At 39.2% G+C, this 25,060-nt stretch overlaps 2 protein-coding genes across 2 annotated transcripts in view; both read right to left on the bottom strand.

The window, feature by feature from the left end:
• hhat (hedgehog acyltransferase) overlaps positions 1–25,060 on the bottom strand; it is a 57,540-nt gene that overhangs the window by 13,156 nt on the left and 19,324 nt on the right. The window lies entirely within an intron of this gene.
• Positions 3,241–14,380, bottom strand: LOC130560671 (nuclear valosin-containing protein-like). Its single transcript, XM_057344627.1, has 10 exons — positions 10,222–14,380; positions 10,000–10,104; positions 9,783–9,845; positions 9,431–9,550; positions 9,250–9,349; positions 9,069–9,175; positions 8,893–8,969; positions 8,717–8,805; positions 8,560–8,633; positions 3,241–3,483 (listed from the first exon to the last, which is right to left on the bottom strand). The coding sequence occupies exons 1-10, from the start codon at positions 10,357–10,359 to the stop codon at positions 3,439–3,441; spliced, it is 918 nt and encodes a 305-aa protein (XP_057200610.1). The 5' UTR covers positions 10,360–14,380; the 3' UTR covers positions 3,241–3,438.

Raw genomic sequence — 25,060 nt, 5'->3', positions numbered from 1 at the left:
TTTTGCTTGCTAACTGTGTTCCCAACTGTCTTGAAATCATTAACAGGCTTCTTCCGTGTAGTTCTGGGCTGATCTTTAACATTTCTCATGATCATCTTTACCCCATTGGGGAAATATTGCAGGGAGCTCCAGAACAAGGGCATTTGATAGTTATTTTGTATATCTTCTATTTCCAAATAATCACACCAACAGTTGTCTCCTTCTCACCAAGCTTCTGTCTGTAGCCTATTCAAGGTTTGTGCAGGTCTCCAATCTTGTCGCTGACATCCTTTAAAACCTATTTGGTCTGGACCATGGTGTTGGAGAGGTTGAACTGGAAGATACAGATTCTGTTGGCAGGCATCTTTTATATACATAACAAGCTGATTTAGGAGTACTTTCTTAAAGTGACAGGACTAATCTGTGGTCCATATAGGCACATAACCAATCTGTGGAGCCAGAATTCTTGCTAGTTGGTAGGGGATCAAATACTTATTTCACTGACTGAAATGCAAATCAATTTATAACCTTTATATAACATTTTTTCCCCTGATTTTTTTTAATATTCTGTGTCTATCAGTTAAAATAAACCCACCATAAAAATTATAGACCCTTCATTTGTTTGTAAGTAGGCAAACTTACAAAATCAGCAGGGGATCAAATACTTATTTCCCTCACTGTATGTATGTACTGGTACATGTGGGCAGAATTGACAATAAAGCAGACTTTGACTTCTAATTGTTACTGATGGTAAAGCATTTCACACCCACTTTTAAGGCCAGGACACCACAGGATGAGCCATCTTGCTGACATCTATGAGGGAGACTGCTGCATGTCCACCTTGAGACATTGTAGCCCTTTTTCCTCATGAATGCTCTAAAGGAAATATAGTATGTGTGAAATCTGTTGCAGATCACAATTTAACAACTGAAAAGACACAAGTACAACTACTTTTTAAATTCAATTTTACCTTGTAGACTCCAGGCATCTATTCATCAAGACAGGGCCTGGTGCTGCAGAGGAGACTGGTGCTGCAGAGAACAGATACGGGAGGGAGATAGGGGAGGGTGCATTTTCTGGCAGACTGGCTTGCCATGAAAAGCACCCCCCTCTTAAATTTGCTCGTGTTCGCCTCAGCATGAAATAACTATGAGATTTTAGTTCTAGGACTTATATAGTTAAATGGGGTGAGTTTCATGCTTGTGACACGTTCCTAGTGGGAGATACGGTAGGGTGCATTTTCTGGCAGACAGGCTTGCCGTGAAAAGCACCAAAGCACCCCCCTCTTAAATTTGCTTGTGTTCGCCTCAGCATGAAATAATTATGAGATTTTAGTTCTAGGACTTATATAGTTAAATGGGGTGAGTTTCATGCTTGTGACACGTTCCTAGTGGGAGATACGGGAGGGTGCATTTTCTGGCAGACTGGCTTGCAGTGAAAAGCACCCCCCTCTTAAATTTGCTCGTGTTCGCCTCAGCATGAAATAATTCTGAGATTTTAGTTCTAGGACTTATATAGTTAATAGGGGTGAACTATAGGGGTGAGTTTCATGCTCATTTAAATGAAGTGATTTGTCGTGAAAAGCAGTACAATTGCTCTGTGCATGTACATTGTTACACAGTCACTTTACAAGCTTATTGGTTGAAATAATCCATACAAAAAGTAATTTATAAAACGGTCAATTCTGGTCCTGATTTGTATTGCTTTATAAAATTATAAAATAATTTTTAATAATAATTGCTTTATAAAATGCCTGATTTTCCATGCTATGCGTATGCAGTAACCATTTTATAAAAGCAATTGCATTTTATAACTGCTTCGAGGGGCTTATTGCTGTAATTTAATACACTGCGGACATCTAGTGGATTTAAACAGCACTGCAGTTTCTGCCTTCTATTTTTAAAGAATTTCAGCAAATGCGCGTTCCCGCGACGGGGGGTGCCTTTCACGGCAGGCGTGCTTTTTTCGGCACAACAGCATTCTGGAGTTGCCAGGTATTCATCTGAGTATGAATACACATTAAGAATCTCACCAATTAACATTTATCCTTAGACTATAAATAAACATTTTGACGGCCGCAGTACATTAGGAAAGTAGCCCAAAAACCCACGGCTCCATAATTTTTCCCGCAACTGCATTTTCAAAAGAGCCCAATTGTGCGGGAAAACCACGACCCTGGCAACACTGGCGCTAGGGCTTACAGCGAACCGGGCCAATAGCCTTGGACCTTTAGTTCAGAGACTGAAATCATGCCGCGTTACAATACAAAATACAAAGTTCCACCAGCCAGAGGGAGATGAATGACACCACACGCATCTATTCACGAACAGGAAATAGAACTTGCAGGATTTTTGATTTGTTAATGTCTCTCGGGCGAAACGTTTGTTGTAACGCAAGCATTACTGAACATGTACCGAGTAAAATATTACTGAAAATTGATTAGTAATGCCTTACACTACTGCGTTACAGCAAAAAGTAACACGTTACTGTAATGCATTACTTTTGTAACGCATTACTCCCACACTGGATATAATATGTTACCCTGGTCGGAGTTTGTGTCCTGACTCTTCTGTGTTTATTGCTGTAGAGTTTGAAGTCAGTTTGCGGCATAGACACTCGTCTATGGTTTTCGATGCTTTAGCGTCACCGCATGGCCCGTTTGTGTAACAGTAGCGGCTCCTGGCACGTGACGTCAAGCTCAAATCTAACTGGACGGCCCATTTCTTCGATGGGTGAATGTGAAAAAATTTGACATGGTGTAGAAAAAACCTGTACGAATGTGGCGCAAACAACTGCGTGGAGTGTGAATGGCTTCATAGGAAATCTATTGTTTTTGTTCACACCAAACATTCGCGGGCAGTGAGAATGTGTTTTTCAATTTAGTGTTCATAGCATAAGCTTATAGTTGTCTGGCTCTGACATTTCTGGTGTAGTTGGCATGATGGGTCCTTTTACGCTGAACATTTCTGCCATCCTGCTAATTTAACAAAAGCAACAATGTCTAACAAACTGTTAAAAATATTAGAAAATTATTTGATGTTTAATCGATCACATCCTGTTAAAATACAGTAGACGCAGACAACACATTCAGTAACACTTTAAATCTCAGTGGTTCTCATCACTGAATAACTTGTTGGCGAGAATGCGGTTTAAAAATATTTTGTTTTAAAACCATGAGTGCGTTGAAAGTCATGTATTTCAGTTCAGAGTTATTTCTGTAACAGAAACCAACTAAAACCAGCAATCATCTTTAGTGCAGAATTCTTACAGATGCTTTATTGCATATACAAATCCAGTTTAAATCCTAAATCACAAATGTTCCCGGTGCAGGGCAAATGCAGAAAAACAGCACAATGTTATCAATGATGCTCCGCTCCTGACAGATGAGGTTTTCAAAATGAAAACGATGAGGTTTCAAAAAAGATATCTACAGTGGATATGCTGTTTTATCAGCAGTCATCATCTTGTGAGGGACTCTTTCAGTTTTTCATACATTAACTGGTCCTGCAAAGAAAAAAACACAATTTATAATACACATTTACAGGCTCTTCACACTATCTTCAGGTTAAAAGAACAGTTCCATACATGGGGATGGAAATTCAAGTGGAATAAAACACATTTTATTAAGTTCTCATTTTTTTGTAATAATGACTAGCTTAATACATGGACAAATGGCAAACCATTAGACAGACACTGAACACAAGTTTTACACAACACAGATTGTTCATAATATGAGAGATTTGACTGGTTTCCTGGGATTAAAGTCAAGTCAATAATACAGTGTAGTGGTTAATGCAAGATTTATTTAGAAATAATTATTCCACAGCACAGTGTAAGCAGCCAAAATATTTTTGCTTTGAATTGCTGGTGTAAACACCCCACTACACACTACAGGTTATCTGGAGGGTCTCGATTATATTTTAATGGCTGGATTCTTTAATAAGAGCTCCTCACAAAGCTTGTGCTGACAAGATCACTAAACAATCTCTCTTGCTCAAACAATAACAAGTGATATACTCTGAAGCATATACGTACGGAGGTTCAACCCAGAGACTTTCTGCACATTTCACCTCTATCATTGATTCTTCTCCTGTCTGGAGCGAACAGCTTCTCTTCATCTCCTCACCATGACTAAGTGAGCCAGATTACTCTTCTGCATGTTTTCAACACTTATCTCTTTGTCTTTCATTGGAAGCAAATTAAAATATAGCTGCAAGCAGCAATGATGGGCCCAAGCACCACTGTGCCATTGCTACAGGGTGGCTCTCAGAAAAAATGCACAAGTTTGATCCAAATCACTCAATGTATGCTGTAGATATGAGACACTTTCTGCTTCCTTTTTTGCCATAAACTTGCTACATCACCATGGCAACATTATTTGAGATTTCCTAAATCTGTTTGCAACATAGCATCTTGCTCTCTAGGTCCATGTCTAAGCTTTTGCCCATGCCTAATGAACTGTTGAGTGTGCAAAATTTCATGACATTTTAAGAATGCTAAGAGCCTCAAAAATCCAAATAGAGCATTAAGGTTTCACATATTACTAAGGCAACACTATTTATCCATTTAAATCAGCTATGTTCTACATTATTCTGACCATGACTGAAGTGAATTGGGTAAATTAAAGTGGACAGCTGCGCATTGCACCGGTCTCGCATCTATCACGGAGGAGCTACGGAAACATAAAAGGACGAGCGACAGGAGTGTACGACGAGAGAGGACCAGGCCTGGACACTGTGTTAAGTTTTATTTATGTTTGTGTGGCCGGCAGTTGACCGTGAGGTGGCTGTCGGCCCTTTACTTTCGTTTTGTTGTTTGGTTTATTTTATTAAAAGTTTGATTTAATGTTTGCCGGCTCCCGCCTCCTTCCTTCCTTACTTTGAACTGTATTACAGATACACTTTCTGTTTCTGGCTGGAAAACTGACGGAGACTCACAATATTCACAAAAATGTGACCTTGTGACCAAACACGTCTCAAATTTCACCAAAATCACTCAATGTATGCAGTACATATTAGCACTTCCTCTTTTCATGATTTCGCCATAAATGTATTTCCTCACCACGGCAACAATGTTTGAGATATCAAAAATCTGTTTGCAATTTAGTGTCTTCTGTCTTGGCAACAAGTTCACTAAACTTGATTGTTTGATCAAAATCCCTCAATGTAAGCCTAGATGAGACACAGATTTCACCATAAATGTATTCCATTTGCAATTTAGCTTTGTCAGTGTCTTGGCATTATGTTTGGTGCCAATCGCATAAATCCGCTAGGACAGGGGTCGGTAACCTTTGCGACCAAGAGCCATTTTGGGCCCTTTTCCACCAAATAAAATTAGCCTGGAGCCGCAAAATATATGTAACCATTAAATTACTATAACAGGTTGTTATGCATGCAAGTTCGATGTGCAATTTTTATTGTATTTAGATGTTAGCAATTTATACATTTTTGTCCCTGGCAAGAAGTGGGAGTGTTGCCTGGTAATAGGAGAGTAGCGACGCATTGTTGCATGCGCTTCTTTCGTTAGACTTCAGCTTTTTTCTGTGAACATTTGTTTTGGCAGCGTTTGATGAACAGCCACAAGAGACTAGCTAGCCAGACAGGATTTAAACTATGCCGGCTAAAGACCTAAAAGTTTGGTTTAAAGACGAAAAACATACCAAGCAGAATGTTGTCTCACCATTCCATTTCTAACACATGCATGCAGTGATCGGCGCAGTCTCACATCTGTCAAAGCAGAAATAAAACTGCTGCTCTCTGTATGGCTTTCTGTCATCTCCGGTCAGGCTCATATGTACATTGCACTTATTTCATCTATTCAAATTAAATATCTGAAAAAGCAAATACACTTACCCAGTCAGGGTATATGGCTGGGTAAACATGCATGCTTTTTCAGATATTTCTTGAAGAAACCAGGACAGAAGTGGTTAAAAGTGGACAAAATAGACGGATTACAGCAGCAGATTTAAGCGGTATGTGCCTCTTTCATATACTTGTGATCCGAACGACCAAAACGCATCTTAATACGAGGTATAAACAGGGCCTTATAAAGACTGCAGGGAGCCACAGCAGAAGGGGGCAGAAGAGACACATGCGCCTCGAGAGTCACGGGTTGCCGACCCCAGCGCTAGGATGAGTAATTAAAAGTTCATCACATGTACTTTTCGCAAAATCCAAAATGGTCGATTTCATGTTGGGGCGGAGCTAGAGGGTGTCAGTACATATGTAGTTCTCATCAAACTGAACAACTTTCGCACTAATTCATGTACAAGTGCAAACGTGTATGTGATAAGAGCACCAAATTCAGGCTTTGTAATGCAAAATTATAACTTGTAATCAGATTTGTAATATTCTGAACGTTGCTGCAATAGCACAGCAAAAATTTATGGAAAAAGGCTTAGATTTACTAACAGCTTGCAGCAGCGCAAATGCCTCTTTTGGCGTAAAAAAAAAACTACTGTGGGTATTTACTAAATACATGCAGTGAAAATTGTTATTGCGACTATAGGTTTGCGCTTGTCATTGTACTGGTATATGCGGCTTTATTTAACGCCCAAAAAAAGCATGTCTTAAACCCTCCACTAATTTGCGCTGCTCTTCTTACACTTCATCTGAAATATGCAAATTATGCTTGTGTGTATGGGCAATAAGCAGTAAAATACAGAACGTACTAAGAGCGGAAGCTAAATGGATTTGAAGTGTCAACGCAAATACAATGCAATGATGTCACGAATATGTTCGTTAAGCCTGTGACTTCAACCAGCGCCACAGTCACACGCTAATGGTACTCGTAACATTTTTCCAAGTTTGGCAGGTCTGGAGTTTATGTTGTTATTTGCGCATTTCAAAGTAAACCACAGTTAAAAAAAAACATTTATTAAATTTAAAACAGTAACTGTATGGTGCTGTTAAGGGGTCAAAACAGATTTACAAAACATATTTTTTACAGATCACCTGTTACAGATATACCTCACAGATGTACTGACTCTGTACTTCCGCCTACGTCAAGCGTGACCTTTTCAACGTAATTACGTATTTACGTGAAGTCATGAACGTGCATCACAGAACAGACCAAGGCGAGCATTTGTGTTTATAAAGTAGGGCTGTGCGATTTGGGGAAAATATCTAATTGCGATTTTTTTGACAGACATTGCGATTGCGATTTGATTTGCGATTTTAACTTTTCTAATTCAAACTTCAGCTCAATATTGTTGTGTGGAGCACAGTATGGGTATAATTACCTTGCTGAAAGAAAACAACAAAAAAAACATTACAGAAATTCTAATTGTTTCCATTAAAACCATTACAAAATTCATTTTTGTAGTGTGTTTTGGGCATTATTCAAATCGGGCTTACTGTTGTTCAATTGGTTCCCAGCTTCAAGATTACATCACACCAATAGAATCCAAATACCAGTGTACACTATTATAGTTTCCATTAAAACAAATACAACTCCCATTGTAACCCTTAAATCCATAACATTTTCTATTGTGTTAGTGAATTATTAAAATAGTTCCTGATTTATTATTTTTAAGTATGTGGGATTTTTTAAAACAAGTAGAAAATGTGCTGAATGTTTAATTTCATCCAAGTGAAATTAGCAAAACAGTTAGATAGAATTTACATTTGTTTGAAACGCGGAGCTAGGCGTGAGTTGACACAGGGTGCGCGCGTGCGTCAAGGCAACATGGCTGTGTGTGCGCATGCAAGTTTAAACGGCTCGTCCGAAGACGCGCAACGCGGGGCAGAGACGTGCGAGTATGAAACAGGCTATGTTGTGCATCAAGTTTAAACGCTGTCCGCGAGACGCGCAACGCGGGGAAGAGTCGCGCTGAGTATGAAACAGGCTATGTGTGCGCATCAAGTTTAAACGGCTCGTCCGCAAGAACGCGCAACGCGGGGAAGAGTCGCGCGAGTATGAAAAGGCTATGTGTGCGCGTCAAGTTTAAACGGCTCGTCCGCAAGACGCGCAACGCGGGGAAGAGAGCGAGTATGACAGGCTGTGTGTGCGGTCTTCTGAATTGGATGGTTCTTTAGTATTTATTTGCCTAATATGATCGATCTGACTCTGCAGATGCCATAATAACACACTCTCTCTCTCTCCCGCTTTTTTTTTTTTTTTTTTTTTTTTAGGCATAACGGAGGTGCGCTCACTCTGTTGGTTAGCAAGAATGCCACTCAAAGCGGGCTTGGAACAGACGCGGGTCCTATATTTCACATCGTTTCCACATCGCAGCCTCTTGCGATTAGCAAATCGCAACGTCTCACATCGCGATTGCGATTCGATTTCGATTAATCGTTCAGCCCTATTATAAAGCATATACTTTTTTTTTTTTTTTTTAGAAAATGACAGATTGTTTTGCTAGATAAGACCCTTATTCATCGTTTGGAGTTCATTGAAGTCCACTATATGGAGAAAACCTTCACTTCTTTTTGACTAAAGAAAGAAATACATAAACATCTTGGATGACATGGGGGTGAGTAAATTATCATGAAAATGTATTTTGAAAACGAACTACTCCTTCAAGGTGAACAATAACTACGTTCTGATTCAAAGCATCATTTTCTTCTTGTCACTGACCTTCTTAGACACCGATGGTCGCACCTTCTTGAAAGCGTCTTCAAAGTGAACTTTGCTAACCCTAACAGGTGAGCCTGTAACAAACAAAACATGGTTTCTTGAATGCACGTTTGCACCTGTAATGTTGCTCTGATTATACTGGGTAACACATGTTTACCTGTGTCTGTTTGAGCCGGTCGTGAGGATAAATGAACTCTTAGAGCATTAACACATGCTTCTCGTACCAAAGCTGACAGATCTGCTCCTCTGAAACACACAATTCAACCTTGTGAGATCACCACGTTTTTTTTTATCACACATGCTACAACTGTAGTGTCAATAAAGCATTCTTACGTAAAGCTGTCACATCGCGTGTCATGTGCAATTTCCTCTAGATGGACATCTGAATCCAGACAGGGTTTAGTGCCAGCCTAACACACGAAAGAATCAGAGTTTATATTCAACAGACGTTCTATCGTTTACAAAAGATACCTGCTATAACACCATTGCTAAAGCGGTTTGACTGTTACCTTTGTAATAGTGACTAAAATGGCGTGTCTGTCTGTTGCGGGTGGTAAACCCACATAAAGAGTTTTGTCCAAGCGTCCAGGTCTGAGCACAGCGGGGTCAATTATATCTAAAGACACCAAGAAAGTCCTTTTTAGACAAACACAACCGAGGCAAAAGACATCAAGAAAACTCTTTCCTCACCTGGTCTGTTAGTGGCAGCCAGGATGAAAACCTGCTGGCGATTCTCCAGACCGTCCATCTCTGTGAGCAGCTGATTCACCACTCGAACGCTGGCCCCTGACTGACAGAAAGACGTTACGACTCAAAATCTCCCTGCGGCGTTACAGTATTACTGCATTTGACAATTAAACATATTCCTCACCTCGTGTTGTGAGCGGCGAGGGCAAAGCGCATCGATCTCATCGAAAAAGATGACACATGGAGCCGAGTTACGAGCCCGCTGGAAGACCTGGCGAACAGCCCGCTCGCTCTCACCCACATACTACAACAAATACACAAACATCATCATCAACCTTCTGCCGTTCAGCTGACAAGGCAGAGTGCTCGCCACCATGGGCTTCATTCCCGGGGCGCACACACACAGATAACGTGTTTGAATGCAGACAGACTGTTCAAGCTTTCAAATGTACACATGAATGAAGATGTTGATGCCGTGTACAAACTCTGCTTTCATGGCCTCACATTGGTTCGGTGGTTAATGTGGAGAAACTCACCATATTTAACAGCTCTGGACCCTTGACAGAGATGAAGTTTAAACCAGACTCATTGGCCACAGCCTGTAAAGAGACACAGATCCTTTCAGATGTCCCGTTAAAAACAGATGGCAAGACAGAAATCAAGCTAGAAACGGCACGATAACAGAATGAAGCTACATATCGTAGTAGATCACTCTGATCTAAAGAGAGAATTCTCTTCAAAACACAAACCCACTTTTGCTAACAGCGTCTTCCCACATCCTGGAGGCCCGGCGAGCAGAACTCCAGCGGGGGTGTTGAGACCCAGAGCTCGGAAATGTTCGGGATTATGGATGGGGGCCTGGAAAGAATCCAACAGAAAAGTCAAACATGATCTTATCCATCACCCTTGACAGAAGAACTGTACTCCAGTAAACTGTGCAACTGTACAGTGACATTTCAGAAGCTGAGGTTTTACCATGATGGCCATATTGAGCTCCTCGCGGATGTCCTGCAGTGCCCCCACATCATCCCAGGTGACGTCTGGTACAGTGGCAAAGCCTTCCCGTTTGGCAGAAGGCTGGACTCTAGTTAATGCTGCCCTGAAGTCTGACATGAGGACACTAAGTCTAGCTAGCTGCTCTTCAGTCAGAGACTCTGTCCTCTTTAACAAAGATAACAGCTGCTCCAGCTCGCTCTTCTGATGAAAAAAATACACTGCATTCTACCAACACAATCCTCATTTATTCAACACCAATACTTCGTAAAAAAAAACGCATTTGAGTCAGTGCCACCATTAGACTTTATGAAGGCCCCTAATTTATCTGTTAGTTTTCCTATTCTTCTATTGCGTCTAGGCAGCCCATAGAACCCTACATAGGAAAGTTATGAAATTTTGCATTTTTCTTTTGCACAATTTTTGTCTCTTGTGTTACCATGGCAAATTTGGAGGCTGACTCAAACACTCTAGCGCCACCACCAGTTCAAAGTTACACAAACATTTTTGCTTATAACTTTCCATCATAAAAATGTTCCCGCTATTGTGAATTTTTCAAAAAACATACTTTTTCAAACTCCTCCCACATCGTTTGTCCGATTTGAACGAAATTTGGTACGCAGCATCTAGAAACACTCCTGACAACAAGTTATTTTACATACAGTCTGATCTATTACCCTGGGTTTTTCCTAAATTGACAATTTTTTAGCGGCCTCCCAAACAAAATTTCCCCCCCGCCAAAGATTTATTTGATTCTTGAATGTGATTTATGAGTGATGTAGATGACGGCTGGAAAGAGCGAACACAGTCCCTGTGCACTTTCTCTGTCTCCAAACTTAAGGTGTGTGTTCGACTTCATTCTGTGTTGCGCAGACCGATCTGCATGTAGCGTGAAGTACTGCGGCAACAGACTGTTCCGTATGCTTTCAAAAACACTCTCGCTGAAGTTTGATATCAGATGTCGATCGGTTTGCGCAGCGCCGAATGAATTCGAACATGTCCGATTCATGACCTAATGACTCCTTTGAAGTGATTCATTGTAAAACACTGAACTCATGAGACTCAGGCCCTGTCCACACGAACACAGGTATTTTCAAAACTGCTGTTTTTTCTATGCGGTTTGGCCGTTCATCCACATGCAAACGCAGTACTCGGTCACTGATACCGAACGTTTTTGAAAACTCCTGCAAGGGTGAAGATTTTTAGAAACCTTCTGATTGGCCAACACGGCTTTATGGTTAGGGTTATATCGCCACCTGTTGGTTTGGCATGCATTTGACAGCGCTTTATAGCGTGTTCTTGATTTTCGTGTGGATGTTTTTTTTTATAAAACCAGGAAGGAAAAACTCCATTTATAAAAATCCCCCTGTACGTGTGGACTAGGCCTCACTCAAATGAGTCACTCAAAACCCCTCTGAATGTACAGTAAGTGTGCGTAGGCCATTTAGCAAGAGTGGTTAGTAAGATTTAGTCTAAAAATAATTATATGACATTGTGTAGTAAATTACCTATAAAATCATTTACTTTAGACAGAAACCAGTTCTGAAACAAGAACAAATCACAAGTTGCTGTAAGCTACCTGCTGATTAAAATACATTTTATGTGGTAACATTAAGAACTGTTATTTAAAATAAATGATGAGAATTTTTTTAAGGCCATTTTTCTTAATGCCCTATGATATGCTTATATATAAAAAAGATCAGGTCTGGCAAATGAAAATCAATGAAGGCCAGTGGAAAAATGACAGCTTTTTTGCAAAGGGGGCAAGAAAGGAGAGTGAGAATGACAGGTAATATCTGTGAGAGATAATTTCATACCTAATATAAAACTCGCAAGGGGTTGTAAAACTAAATAACAACAACATAATAACATGACAAATAAAATGTTTCTTTGCATTTATTTTGGTTTTATTGTCAGTATTGGGCTTGCAGTATCAGGGTATATACAGGAATCATGGAGCTAAATTTAATACATTTTAAGACCTTTTTCAAGACTTTCCATACAATTTAAAACCTCATCGCCACTTTTTTGTTTTAATCGGTTACATTGGCAACACTTTAACTTACATTTACTATATAATGATTGTAAGATAGCACAACTAAACAGACTTAGTTTGTAATAACTCCTTATTAATTAACATAATTTAGAAGGGTGGGAACGAAGCACAAGAGAATTCATTGGGTGACTAACCCAATGCAAGGTTTATTAGAAAGAGAATACCGAACACGGCTTATCTTATTTCTTCTATTTATTTAGCCAATTTGTTACTTATTAATAGTTAGTAAGGTAGTTGTTAGGTTAAGGTATTGGGCAGAATTAGGCATGTAGAGTATGGTCATGCAGAATATGTGCTTTTATAAGTACTAATAAACAGCCAATATGCCAATAATAGGCATGCTAATAACAACTAGTTAATAGTGAGAATTGTCCCCTATACTGAAGTGTTACCAATAAAATTGAGCAAAAACAAGTCCCTGTTGAAAAAAACAGCATATGCTGGTTTGGTATGTTTTGATGCTGGTTTAAGCTAGTCATGTGCTGGTTTAAGATGGCCATGTGCTGGTTTAAGATGGCCATGTGCTGGTTTAAGATGGCCATGTGCTGGTTTAAGATGGCCATGTGCTGGTCCTTAGCTGGTTAAACCAGCATCAAAACATACCTGACCCAGCATATGCTGTTTATTTCAACAGGGGTAGGCTAAATTAAAACAAAATTTGAGCCCTCTCCCTTCTTGAACAGCCTATATTAGGCCTATAACTGACTGCTGAAAGAATGTACTGTACAGCAAGTGTCCTTCAACATTATAAGCTAAAACTATGAATAAACGAAAACTGTTGGATTATTATTGGCTACGCTGCAAAACGATTTAAAGAAAAAAACATCCATGCAAGCAATTCTGACTGAAAACCATTTCAGTTCACGTCTCTCCTCCAAACTCCGCCCACAAAAGCTGATTGTTCTCTCAGAACGTGGACTCGTGGCCGGGATGCACAGTACATACTTTGACAAGTTGTTTAGTACATGGAATTGTGTGCACGCGACCACTGTATGATGTCAAAGGATGTCGCAAGCGGCGGGGCTGCTGTCAGACCGCCCGCTCCAGTCTGATGTACACAAGTTACCGACCGGTAAAGACGCTTTCATTCAGAAATTTACTCTGACGCGGCAAGTTCCGTGCTGTGTCTTCCTCTGAGACTTAAAAATGCTCCACACACTGCCGACATGTTTAAGTCATTAATAAAGCGCGCGCCCCCCTCTCTCTCTCTCTCTGCGCGGGTTGATCATAGCACGTCATGCTTTTTTTGCTATTTTCAGTTGCCGAACATTTGTGCATCCCTACTTTGGACAAGTATGAAAAACCGATACAAAATTGAATACCTTGGAAAATGGCATTTAAGACTTTTTAATACTTTTAATGGCCTTAATTTTCTCTAAATTTATTTATCAACTTTTAATACTTTTTAAGACACCCTGAGTATGGTACATTTAAGTGTTGATGATCGTGTTCATCAGCCACCACCGAAGACCATTTTTGACCCTGGAAAAACCCTGCTAACCATGGAAAATAATCTACGGAATGTGTTAACTTTTTGTGTACATAGCACTGGCGCTAGAGGTTTAAAGTTAATATATTTGTCCACATAAAAATATTGTAGTATACTACAGTAAACTGCAGTAAAATTCCTAATACTACAGTGTTTTTGAACCTTACAATTTACAACAAGAATACTACAATTTGCTATTGCAAATATGATGTGACACTACAGTATTTTTTATCTTTTAGAATGTGTGTAGCTAAATCCTTATCATCAGAGCTAACAGCAGTAAACAAGAGACTGTGATAAAAGTGAAAGTAAGCGTGCAGCTCAGTGAAATGTTCGTCATGGTAACAAAACACTACTGCAGCAGCGGCTCTTTGTCTTCTCTAAAGCAGCTCATTGTGGCCTCGCCCCTAATTTTGCGTGTTTCCTGTAGCGGAGGTTATTCAAATTCTCTAGGTTCATGGCATCAGTTTACGCTCATTACACACTAATAACTAAAGTTGAAAAAGTGCAATTCTATCAAAAACGTCAAACTAATGTAAAGAAGTAGACTCAAGGCTAAGGTTGACGTATTTGTGTAGAAACGTGCAGCTATTGTGGTCCTACAGGATGGGTTGTACCTGTGCTGACTGCTCGATGTCGCAGGCGTTCTGCTCCAGCAGGATTCTGTTGACTGCCGACATGGCCGCCTCTCGGCACAGTGCCATCAAATCAGCACCCACGTAACCTGGCGAGAGACGCGCCAACTGCCTAAAGTCAAAATCCTCTGACAGCTGGATTTTCCTACACAGCGTCTTCAGAATCCTGAGATAAAGCACACACTCGATGTGAGTGAAGTGTGTTTAACACGACGTGAAGGTGCTCTTTTTTCAATCTTCAGTCTGTTTTTAAATATACACCAAGTACAGTATAAATGTTCCTTTTGCTTTGGAATAAATCACTTGTATGTGCTGGAAAAACATTTCATCTAAAATGATTTAAGACCTAGAACACAATACCCCGCAGAAGCCCTGTTATACATCAGATAATGAGCTGATCATACATACATGAGTCGTGCGTTCTCATCGGGAATCCCCAGACAGATCTCTCGATCAAATCTGCCTGCTCTGCGCAGGGCCGGATCCAATGAGTCTGGACGGTTAGTGGCTCCAATAACCAACACTTGAGCCGGCTCCTGTAATGAATTCAGGTCTAACACAAATACAATAATGATGAATGACCCACAGTCTAAGTAATGAAGATAATGTGACCGATGTAACCATCAACACACACCATCCATGCAGGTGAGTAACTGAGCAACGATCCGTCTCTCCATGTCTTTAGAGGCCATCTCTCTTTTGGGAGTGATGGCATCGATCTCATCGATGAAGAGGATACAGGGAGCGCTGCTCTGGTGGAACAACAACACGGCACACATGAGCCACACAGAGACATCCATCTTAAATAACAAAATGCATGAACGGATGTATTTGATGAGTGGTGTGTTTCTCACTATGGCCTGCTCAAACAGCTCCCGCAGTTTCTGTTCCGATTCTCCAGAGACTCCAGACACCAGCTCTGGTGCAGAGACCTTCAGCATGGGCAGATCCGTTTCCTACGGCCGCACATGCTCATCAGTATTCTCCACGTACAGATGATACACTACCGGTCAAAAGCTTTTGGACACTTACGCCTTTATATTTTCTCCACATTTTAGAATAATAAAACAAAAGCAACTATGGACATTTGGTTGTAACTAAGGGTGTATTCACACCAGGAATAGTTCACTTGCTTTGGTCCGGACCAAATGCAATGTTGATTTTTTTGTTTGGTGTGGTTCGCTTTCACACTGCCCTTTTTGCAAGTGAACCAAAATTGTAAACAAAACCACATGTGTGCTAAGGTCATCCATTCATTGGACATAAATTGTGAGGCAGGGAAAAGCAGGAAGTGCAAAAATAGGCTAAGCATGGAGATCTTTCGTAGTGCAGTTTTTATTTTATCAGCTACTAACGCAATATGCAGAGATTTTAAGATACAATGTCTTCTATATGATGCTTTTCTTAGGATTTTGAAAAGACGAAGATGTGCTGCAAAACTAGGGATGGGTATTATAGATTTTAATGGAATTACAAATACTGCTTATTGGTGTACTTATCAGTTCTTTTTCATATTTTTATGCAAATAAGGAAACCAAAACAAAGACATTAAGAACAAAACTTACACTGCTTTATTTTCATTTTTTTATGTTTATTTTATTAGAATAAAATTCTGCAATACTTAAATTCTCAATTTAATAAAACATTGTATATTTAGCTGTTTTATTTGTATTAAGGAAGTATTTTGGATTTTAAAAACGAGTACAAAATGAATTAAATGTGCCACATGAATGTTAGAATATTCGTTTATTTAAATTAAGTTGATTAAGACCCAATTTTTAACGTTATTATGTAGTCAAAATTTCACAGCAAGCTTAATTATCATTAAATATCATAACGCACTAATATTATATCCCGTATATGTGTTTTTTTAAGTTGGAAAGATTAGCAACGTTGGAAAAAGAAAAGAAAAGAAAAAAATAGAAAAATAGGGCCTACATAAAAACAGCGTTTAAACCCATGGGGAGCAAACGGATAAAAACAGAACGTACAAAAAACTTACAAAACAGAGTGTATATAGGCCTATTTTACTCTGGTAAGAGTATGTTCCTCAGCCGGTAAAAAAGAAAGAAGACGCGCTGCTCTTCGTGTGCCCGGTAACAATAGCCAGAACTGACAAGAATATCTGTTTTTATCATTTATAATGTTGATAATAAATAAAGTCAACGGGCTTGATACCGCCATGCCAACTGTATGAGTTAAGATCCTAAAAAATACCCCGCAACACAGACGGAGCCATTGTAGTGCTTGTTTCCCTGTTTATTATGTGACCGTCATTTGAGGAAGATATTTACTAATTCTACTGATCCCCACCACATATAAATGTTGTTCTCTTTCGTGTTTCATTGCCAGTGTCTGCCTTATTTAGCTCTGCAAGGTAACAATACAGCGTGTTTTAAAATGAATACATCCGCGCAAACTTCAGTTAGAAATGAATTTGCAGGCTATAACTTGAAGGCGACGAACCCATCGAAGTTCTTAGGAGGAAATACAGGCTTTTAGGTATGGAAAAAGGTACCTATCTTATTTTAAAGCCAAATTCATTAACATTAGTTGCAGTTAAATCTACATTTTCATGTTTCAAGCTTAAATTAGCATTCGTTGATGAATTTTTAACAAATGAACATGAATTTAGAAATAAAAGCTGCTCTGAAGTTATGGTAATAAATAAACTAATGTTAGTAATGTAATATAACGTTGGTATTTTTATACCTAATGTATTAAGTAATGTTACCGAATTCTGTGGCTCACCAGATAAGTATTTTAAATCATTTTGATATGGTGATGTGAGCGGCCGGTGTGTAAACTAAAAATGAATTTGTATGTGTTCCTAAATCTTTGTTCACTCAGACCGCAGACTAATTTAAATATTTTATGTGTCTTATACAATTCAGACAATTCATTTATGACAATTCAGTAAGATTTTCATTCACGTCGGCACAAATGATGTTCGACTCCGTCAATCGGAGATCACAAAAGATAACATTAAAGAGGTGTGTGAGCTCGCAAGCACGATGTCAGACACTGTAATATTCTCTGGCCCCCTCACTGCGTATCGTGGTGATGAGATTTATAGCAGATTATCATCACTAAATGGCTGGTTGTCTGAGTGGTGCCTGCAGAATGATATAGTTTTTATAAATAACTGGAAGAGTTTTGAGGGCAGACCTGACCTGTTGAAACGAGATGGTCTCCATCCCTCCTGGGCTGGGACTTCCATCCTGTCTAGAAATATGGCAAAAAGTCTTAATGCTAATGCTAAAACTTGACTCGCTGGGGCCCAGGTCAGGGAGCAGACAGTATGGCTTAACCAACTGTCTGCTTGCCGTCTCACGTCGCAGAATACACAAAATGTACAACATGTAGTAATCCGTTCTCCCAAACATCACAAAATAGAGACTGTGTCTGTCCCCCGGATTAGCAAACATAAAATAATGCGTAAACCTCTTGAAAGTAATTTAATAAACGTTAAACAAACTAAACATGAACAAAATACAGATAATCAACTGTTACGACTCGGATTGCTAAATATTAGATCTCTCTCTAATAAAGCACTTTTTGTTAACGATATGATAACAGATCATAAAATAGACATGCTCTGTTTGACAGAAACATGGCTAAAACCAGATGATTATATTGCTTTAAATGAATCTGTCCCCCAAGATTATTATTATAAACACGAGCCTCGTCTAAAAGGCAGAGGGGGAGGTGTCGCAGCACTTTACAATAACTCTCTTAGCATTTCCCAGAAGTCGAACTCTAAATATAATTCTTTTGAAGTCATGGTTCTTCATGTTTCAACACCTAATACTAAAGATAAAACACTTTTTAAATTGATTCTAGCTATTGTATATAGGCCTCCAGGGCACCACACAGATTTTATTAAAGAATTTGGTGGGTTCTTATCAGAACTAGTACTGGCCGCAGATAGACTCCTTGTCGTTGGTGACTTTAACATCCACGTAGATAACGTTACAGATGCCTTAGGAATGGCTTTCAAAGACACTCTTAACTCCATGGGCATTAGTCAACATGTGTCAGGACCCACTCACCTTCGTAATCATACTTTAGATTTAATACTGTCTTACGGTATAAATGTGGACGACGTTAAAATCCTTCAGCAGAGTGAAGACATTTCGGATCATTATCTGGTATTATGTTTGCTTCACTGGCCTACGGCTGCAAATAAAACTCATTGTTACAAATATGGTAGAACAATAACTTCAACTACCAAAGATGCGTTTCTCGATAATCTGCCCGAATTGTCTCAAATCATGAGAAATAACGTTGAAGATCTTGACATTACCACTGAAAATTTTAATTCCACCTTCTCGGTAACGCTAGACAAAGTTGCTCCACTACGTTTAAAGAAGATTAAAAATGGCAGCCCCACACCGTGGTATAATGAACACACTCAGGCTCTAAAGAAAGCGGCCCGAAAAATGGAGCGCAACTTTAAGAAAACTAAATTAGAGGTATTTCGTACAGCATGGAAGGATAGTATTCGAAAATACAGGAAAGCCCTAATAACTTCTAGATCCGCCTACTTTTCATCACTAATAGAAGAAAACCAGCACAACCCTAGGTTTTTATTTAACACGGTGGCTAAATTAACAAAAAATAAATCGTCAGTGACTTCTGATCCTGTATATCAGCATAGCAGTGATGAATTTATGAACTACTTCACATATAAAATCCAAGATATTAGAGAAAAAATTATAACAATGCAATCAGAAGTGAAACCCGCTGAACAAACTAACTACAGCGCCCTTAAGGAGAAAATGCAATTATTTTATACCGTAGATCAAGATGAGCTGTCTAAAATTATTAGATCATCTAAATCAACAACATGCATACTAGACCCTATACCTACAAATCTACTGAAAGAGATGCTCCCAGAAATTATAGATCCTCTTCTTGGTATTATTAACTCATCTCTGACATTAGGACATGTGCCTAAAGCATATAAGGTGGCTGTTATAAGGCCCCTTGTCAAAAAACCCCAACTCGACCCTAGAGAACTAAGGAACTACAGGCCTATATCGAATCTACCTTTCATATCTAAAGTTCTGGAAAAAGTAGTTTCAACTCAATTATGCTCCTTCCTCCAAAGGAATGACATCAATGAAGAATTCCAGTCTGGATTTAGAGCATGTCACAGTACAGAGACTGCTTTGATCAGAGTTACAAATGATCTGCTATTGGCGTCTGACCGAGGTTGTATCTCGTTATTGGTGCTGCTAGACCTTAGTGCTGCATTCGATACCATTGACCACAGCACACTCCTACATAGACTCGAAAATTATGTCGGCATTAAAGGAATAGCTTTGAAATGGTTTAAATCTTATTTATCCGACCGTTTTCAATTTGTAGCAATAAACAATGAGGTGTCACGCAAATCGCAAGTCCAGTACGGTGTACCACAGGGCTCAGTCTTAGGGCCTCTGCTCTTCGCATTATACATGCTACCTCTAGGAGATATAATAAAGCGACACGGAGTTAGCTTTCACTGTTATGCTGATGATACTCAACTTTATATTTCCTCGAAGCCTCATGAAACACAGCAGTTCCATCGAATAATGGAATGCATAGTCGATATAAAAAACTGGATGAGTAACAACTTTTTATTACTGAACTCGGACAAAACGGAAGTGTTACTTATTGGACCGAAAACTGCTATAAGTAACAACCAAGAATACTGTTTAACTATTGACGGATGTTCCATAAAACCCTCGTCGTCAGCAAAGAATCTTGGCGTTCTATTCGATAGTAATCTGTCATTTGAGAGCCACGTCGCCAACACCTGTAAAATTGCGTTTTTCCATCTTAAGAATATATCTAAACTACGTCATATGCTGTCAATCTCAGATGCAGAGAAGTTAATTCATGCATTCATGACATCAAGACTAGATTACTGTAATGCACTGTTAGGTGGTTGCCCTGCAGGCTTATTACAAAAACTCCAATTGGTCCAAAACGCGGCAGCTCGAGTTCTTACACGTACAAAAAAGTATGAACATATTAGCCCGGTTCTGTCAACCTTGCACTGGTTACCTATAAAGCATCGCGTTAACTTTAAAATCTTGCTTATTACCTATAAAGCCTTACATGGTTTAGCTCCTCAGTACTTGAATGAACTCCTTTTGTATTACAGTCCTTCACGTGCATTACGCTCTCAGGCGTCCTGTCAGTTGGTAATACCTAGAATTTCAAAATCAAGTGCAGGTGGTAGATCCTTTTCCTATCTAGCGCCTAAACTTTGGAATAGTCTTCCCTGCACTGTCCGGGAGGCAGACACACTCTGTCAGTTTAAATCTAGACTAAAGACGCATCTTTTTAATCTTGCATACACTACTCTTCCATAATATAAATCTTCAGAGGGTTTAGGCTGCATTAGTTAGATCAACCGGAACCAAAAACACAACTGATGTACTTGTTGCATCAAAGAGTACAGAACAGTACTCTACTCTCAGCCAGTCTTGTCTCATTGTTCCAAGGTTACCACAGCGAGCAGGATGCAGTTCATGGCCTGACCTGATGGTAGAGCGGAGAATGGGAAGTGGGGACCTGACAAGAGCTGAGATGATAGAGCTGGATAAAGAAGGACGCGGTCTCTTGACATGTCTTCACCACAAAACTTCAAATGCTATTAGATTATTAATGATAATCTTAAACTATAATTTATTTTATTATTAAGTTTATTTATTTTATTTAGCCTTGTTGTGCAAGTTCTCTGGAGCTTGTGCAGAGGCAGCAGCTTTTGCCAGAGGGGAACTGGAATCCCCTGGTTGGGCCTGGGTTCTCCTGAGGTTTTTTTTCTCGATTAGAGTTTTGGGTTCCTCGCCACCGTTTGCATACTGTTTTTGCACTATCTGCCTGACCGGGGGGGCTGCTTTAGAATTTTAAAGTTTTACTTAATTAATATTGCATATAGGAATTTATAGTCTGTTATATTTGACCTGTGCTTCTCTCTCCTTTATCCTAAATGTGTGCTCTCACTGTGCGTGTGTGTGTGTGCGTACTTGTCTGTGTACGTACGTGTATGTGTGTGTGTGTGTGTGTGTTGTGTGTGTGTGCGTGCGCATCCGTGTGTGTGTGTGTCTCTATGTCTATGTGTGTTAGTACGTGTGCATATTGTGTGTGTGGAGTGTTTTGTATGTGGGTATGTCTGTCTTCTGTGTTTTCAACCTTTTCTTGTTTTTGCAGGTACAACTTGAATTATTTTGCTTATAGTCAATATGTCTCATGTTCAGCTGCTTTGTAACAATGAAAATTGTAAAAGCGCTATATAAATAAAGTTGAGTTGAGTTGAGTTATAAAGTCATTACAGATGAAGCGAAGAAGCGTTAAATGAGAATGAACATTCTAATAGTGTCTTCTGTGGCGGTAACTTAACCCTGTGGGAAGTTTTTAATTTTCAAATAATAATTGCAGATCTAATATTCGACTAGTCGTGCACAGCCCTACTACATATTTAGGAGACACGCAGGGCAGTGCGAAGCCAAGCGCAAGTAAAAAGCATTCACAGACATAGGCTGCCCGTGCTGTGTGTTAACCATTTTGGCCAGTAGTGTGTGTATGTGCAAGTCATGTTATTCATGTGGCTCAACCCAACTCACCCCAGCCACAGCCTGAGCTAACAGCGTCTTCCCACATCCAGGCGGCCCGTGTAGGAGGAATCCACGCTGAGGTACGATTCCAAGCTGCTGGTACACCTCTGGGTGTCTCATGTGAATGAGCAGTTTACACACCTCCTAAAGAAGCAGAATGAAGCATTAATATGTGGACAGTATAAAGGAATATATGCGTAGTTTATCATCGGTGTCGCGCACCGCTAGAGTGTGCTCGCTGCCCCCGAAGTCCTCAAACTTCACTGTGGAGTACTGAAGTTCAGCAAACTTCTTTCTGCCTGCAATTAAATCGACACGTTTATTTCAGTATGTCTGATCAAGAGAATTTTCTATTAGGATGAGTCTCACAAAACTATTGCTATTGAGGTGTAATGAAACATCGTGGCATGATAACATGAGAACAGTGTTGGGTAAGTTACTCTCAAAAAGTAATTAATTACTAGTTACTAATTACATATTCAATAGTGTAATTAGATTACTGTACAAATTACTCTCTCCAAAAAGTATTTAGTTACTTATTACTAATTACTTTCTATATCATAGATCAACCTTGATTAGTTAAGTGATTCAAGGATAGGCATGAAAAGGCTCTTTTAATTCATTCAAATAAATAATATAAAACTACAAAGTAGTATTATTAACTGACCAAAGTATTACAAATGTGAGAATTATACATTAAAGCACAGATTTTAAAGTTAGACTTTGAATTTTGATGTCAATTCCACTATTGCACACACATATATTACACAAAGTATTTAGTTTAATTAAATCAAAAGTAACTAATTAAATTACAGAAAAAATAAGAGTAATCCCTTACTTTACTTTTTCAAGGGAAAAGTAATTAAATTACAGTAACGAATTACTTAGTAACTAGTTACACCCAACACTGCATGAGAAGTAAGTGCTGTGGAGATGTGGCGAGATCTTTTTTATGATATGTTATTAATTTAGTCCTGCGTCAACATATAGATTGTGTTTCTTAATTCTATGCTAAAATTCAGTTTATTTTTAGTGACAGATCTGTTTTTCAATGGAACCTCAATGTGAATTCTTCAACAGAACATCATTAAAGAGCAGGTTTCAAGGTTTTTGTAAGTGTCCTAATGTTGTATTAGAGTCCCCAACAACATGTTCAAATGCATCAAAGGTAAAAAAAAACGGTGCTATTTTCTTAAAATAAGCATTTAGTATCTATCCATTTCTCAAAGATCCCTAAACGATTCCTCCGAAGCTGTTCAAATGTTCCGCTTCTCTAAGCTCCTCCCTACCGCGAGTCCAGTGTGCTCCGATTGGCCAACTGGCCCAATCAGTTGTGATTGGTCTTTCTTCATACACTGCGTGTCAGAAACGAAACGCCCATTACCACAGTTCTTATCTCAGGAAGGTTTTTGTAAACAAAGACGCTGTGTGTAAAAATGGCATCAGTATTACCATATCACAAGTTTTTATCTTCATAAACCATTCAGACTATTGTTTTCTGTTGATCTTTTTTCGTCATAGCTGTGGGAGAACAACAACGGCTCTATCCAAAAGTTGATCATTACTATACAGAGAGGAGTAACTGAGCAAGTTAGCGAGAGCTTCCAAAGATAATGCACACACCTTTACATAATAAAATGATATAGTGCTGCAGTCCGTTTTTAAAATAATGACAAGCAAACCGTTTTGTTTGAAGGGGATCGTGACCACAGCTAAACTTTGCACACTTGACAAAACCATAATGTGAGACACGTTAGCAAAGTGCTACCGTGACTAAACGATAAAGGGATACAGTTTGTACAATACTACGACATGTAGAACGACAACAGTCTACAACTAGATGAGGTTAAAGTTTGTGAACAAACTTTATGTTGGCTTGAGAAAGACAGAGGGAGAGATAGGGGAGAGAGACCACAACCAGGCAAAATGTATGTGGTTTATTAAGTTTCTTATTAGAACTTATTAGCGTTTTGCTGGATGGATGGATGGACGGACGGATGTACGGATAGATAGATAGATAGATAGATAGATAGATAGATAGATAGATAGATAGATAGATAGATAGATAGATAGAGATGGTGGATGTAGAAGATGTGATGATGATGTGATGATGGAGTGGTGGTAATAGATAGATAGATAGATAGATTTATCGTGTGGTGTGTGTGTGTGTGGGGGAGTTTATGAGACAGAATGATAGAGAGACAGAAAGAGAGAGGAGAGATTTAGGTGAGTGAGTGTTTATGTTTGAGAGTTGACAGTTGAAGTTTGAAAGTAAACATCGTCAGCTGAACATTCTATCATTGTAAATCTATGGGATTTTTTGGGCCACTTAATCGGCTTTTTTAGGAAAACCGTAAGTCTGATCCCTTAAAAAAGATATAGCACACTTCCTCAGACCAGACTGAAGGTTTGTGGAAAGTTTGGTGGATGTAGCTTGAAAGCTCTAGGAGGAGTTAAGTCAGAAAATTTAGTCTCAGAGAAGAAGAATAATAATAATAACTAGATGAGGTTAAAGTTTGTGAACAAACTTTATGTTGGCTTGAGAAAGACAGAGGGAGAGATAGAGGGAGAGAGACCACAACCAGGCAAAATGTATGTGGTTTATTAAGTTTCTTATTAGAACTTATTAGGTTTTGCTGGATGGATGGATGGACGGACGGATGTACGGATAGATAGATAGATAGATAGATAGATAGATAGATAGATAGATAGATAGATAGATAGATAGATAGATAGATAGATAGATAGATAGATAGATATGAGTGACCTATGAGTGAAACGAACCAACTCCCGTGTCTCTACGATGTTCTATGCAGAGATATAGGTTTTGCTAAACGGTTGCTAGGCTAACTGTTTGGTTGCTATGGGCGTGGCTTGGCATCTGCAATTGATAATACTCTAACTATGAGTGAAACGAACCAACTCCCCGTGTCTCTACGATGTTCTGATGCAGAGATATAGGTTTTGCTAAACGGTTGCTAGGCTAACCTGTTTGGTTGCTATGGGCGTGGCTTGGCATCTGCAATTGATA

The sequence above is a fragment of the Triplophysa rosa genome, linkage group LG10, assembly GCF_024868665.1.
Source record: "Triplophysa rosa linkage group LG10, Trosa_1v2, whole genome shotgun sequence".
NCBI classification, from domain to species: Eukaryota; Metazoa; Chordata; class Actinopteri; order Cypriniformes; family Nemacheilidae; genus Triplophysa; species Triplophysa rosa.
This window is presented reverse-complemented; position numbering and strand designations above follow the sequence as displayed.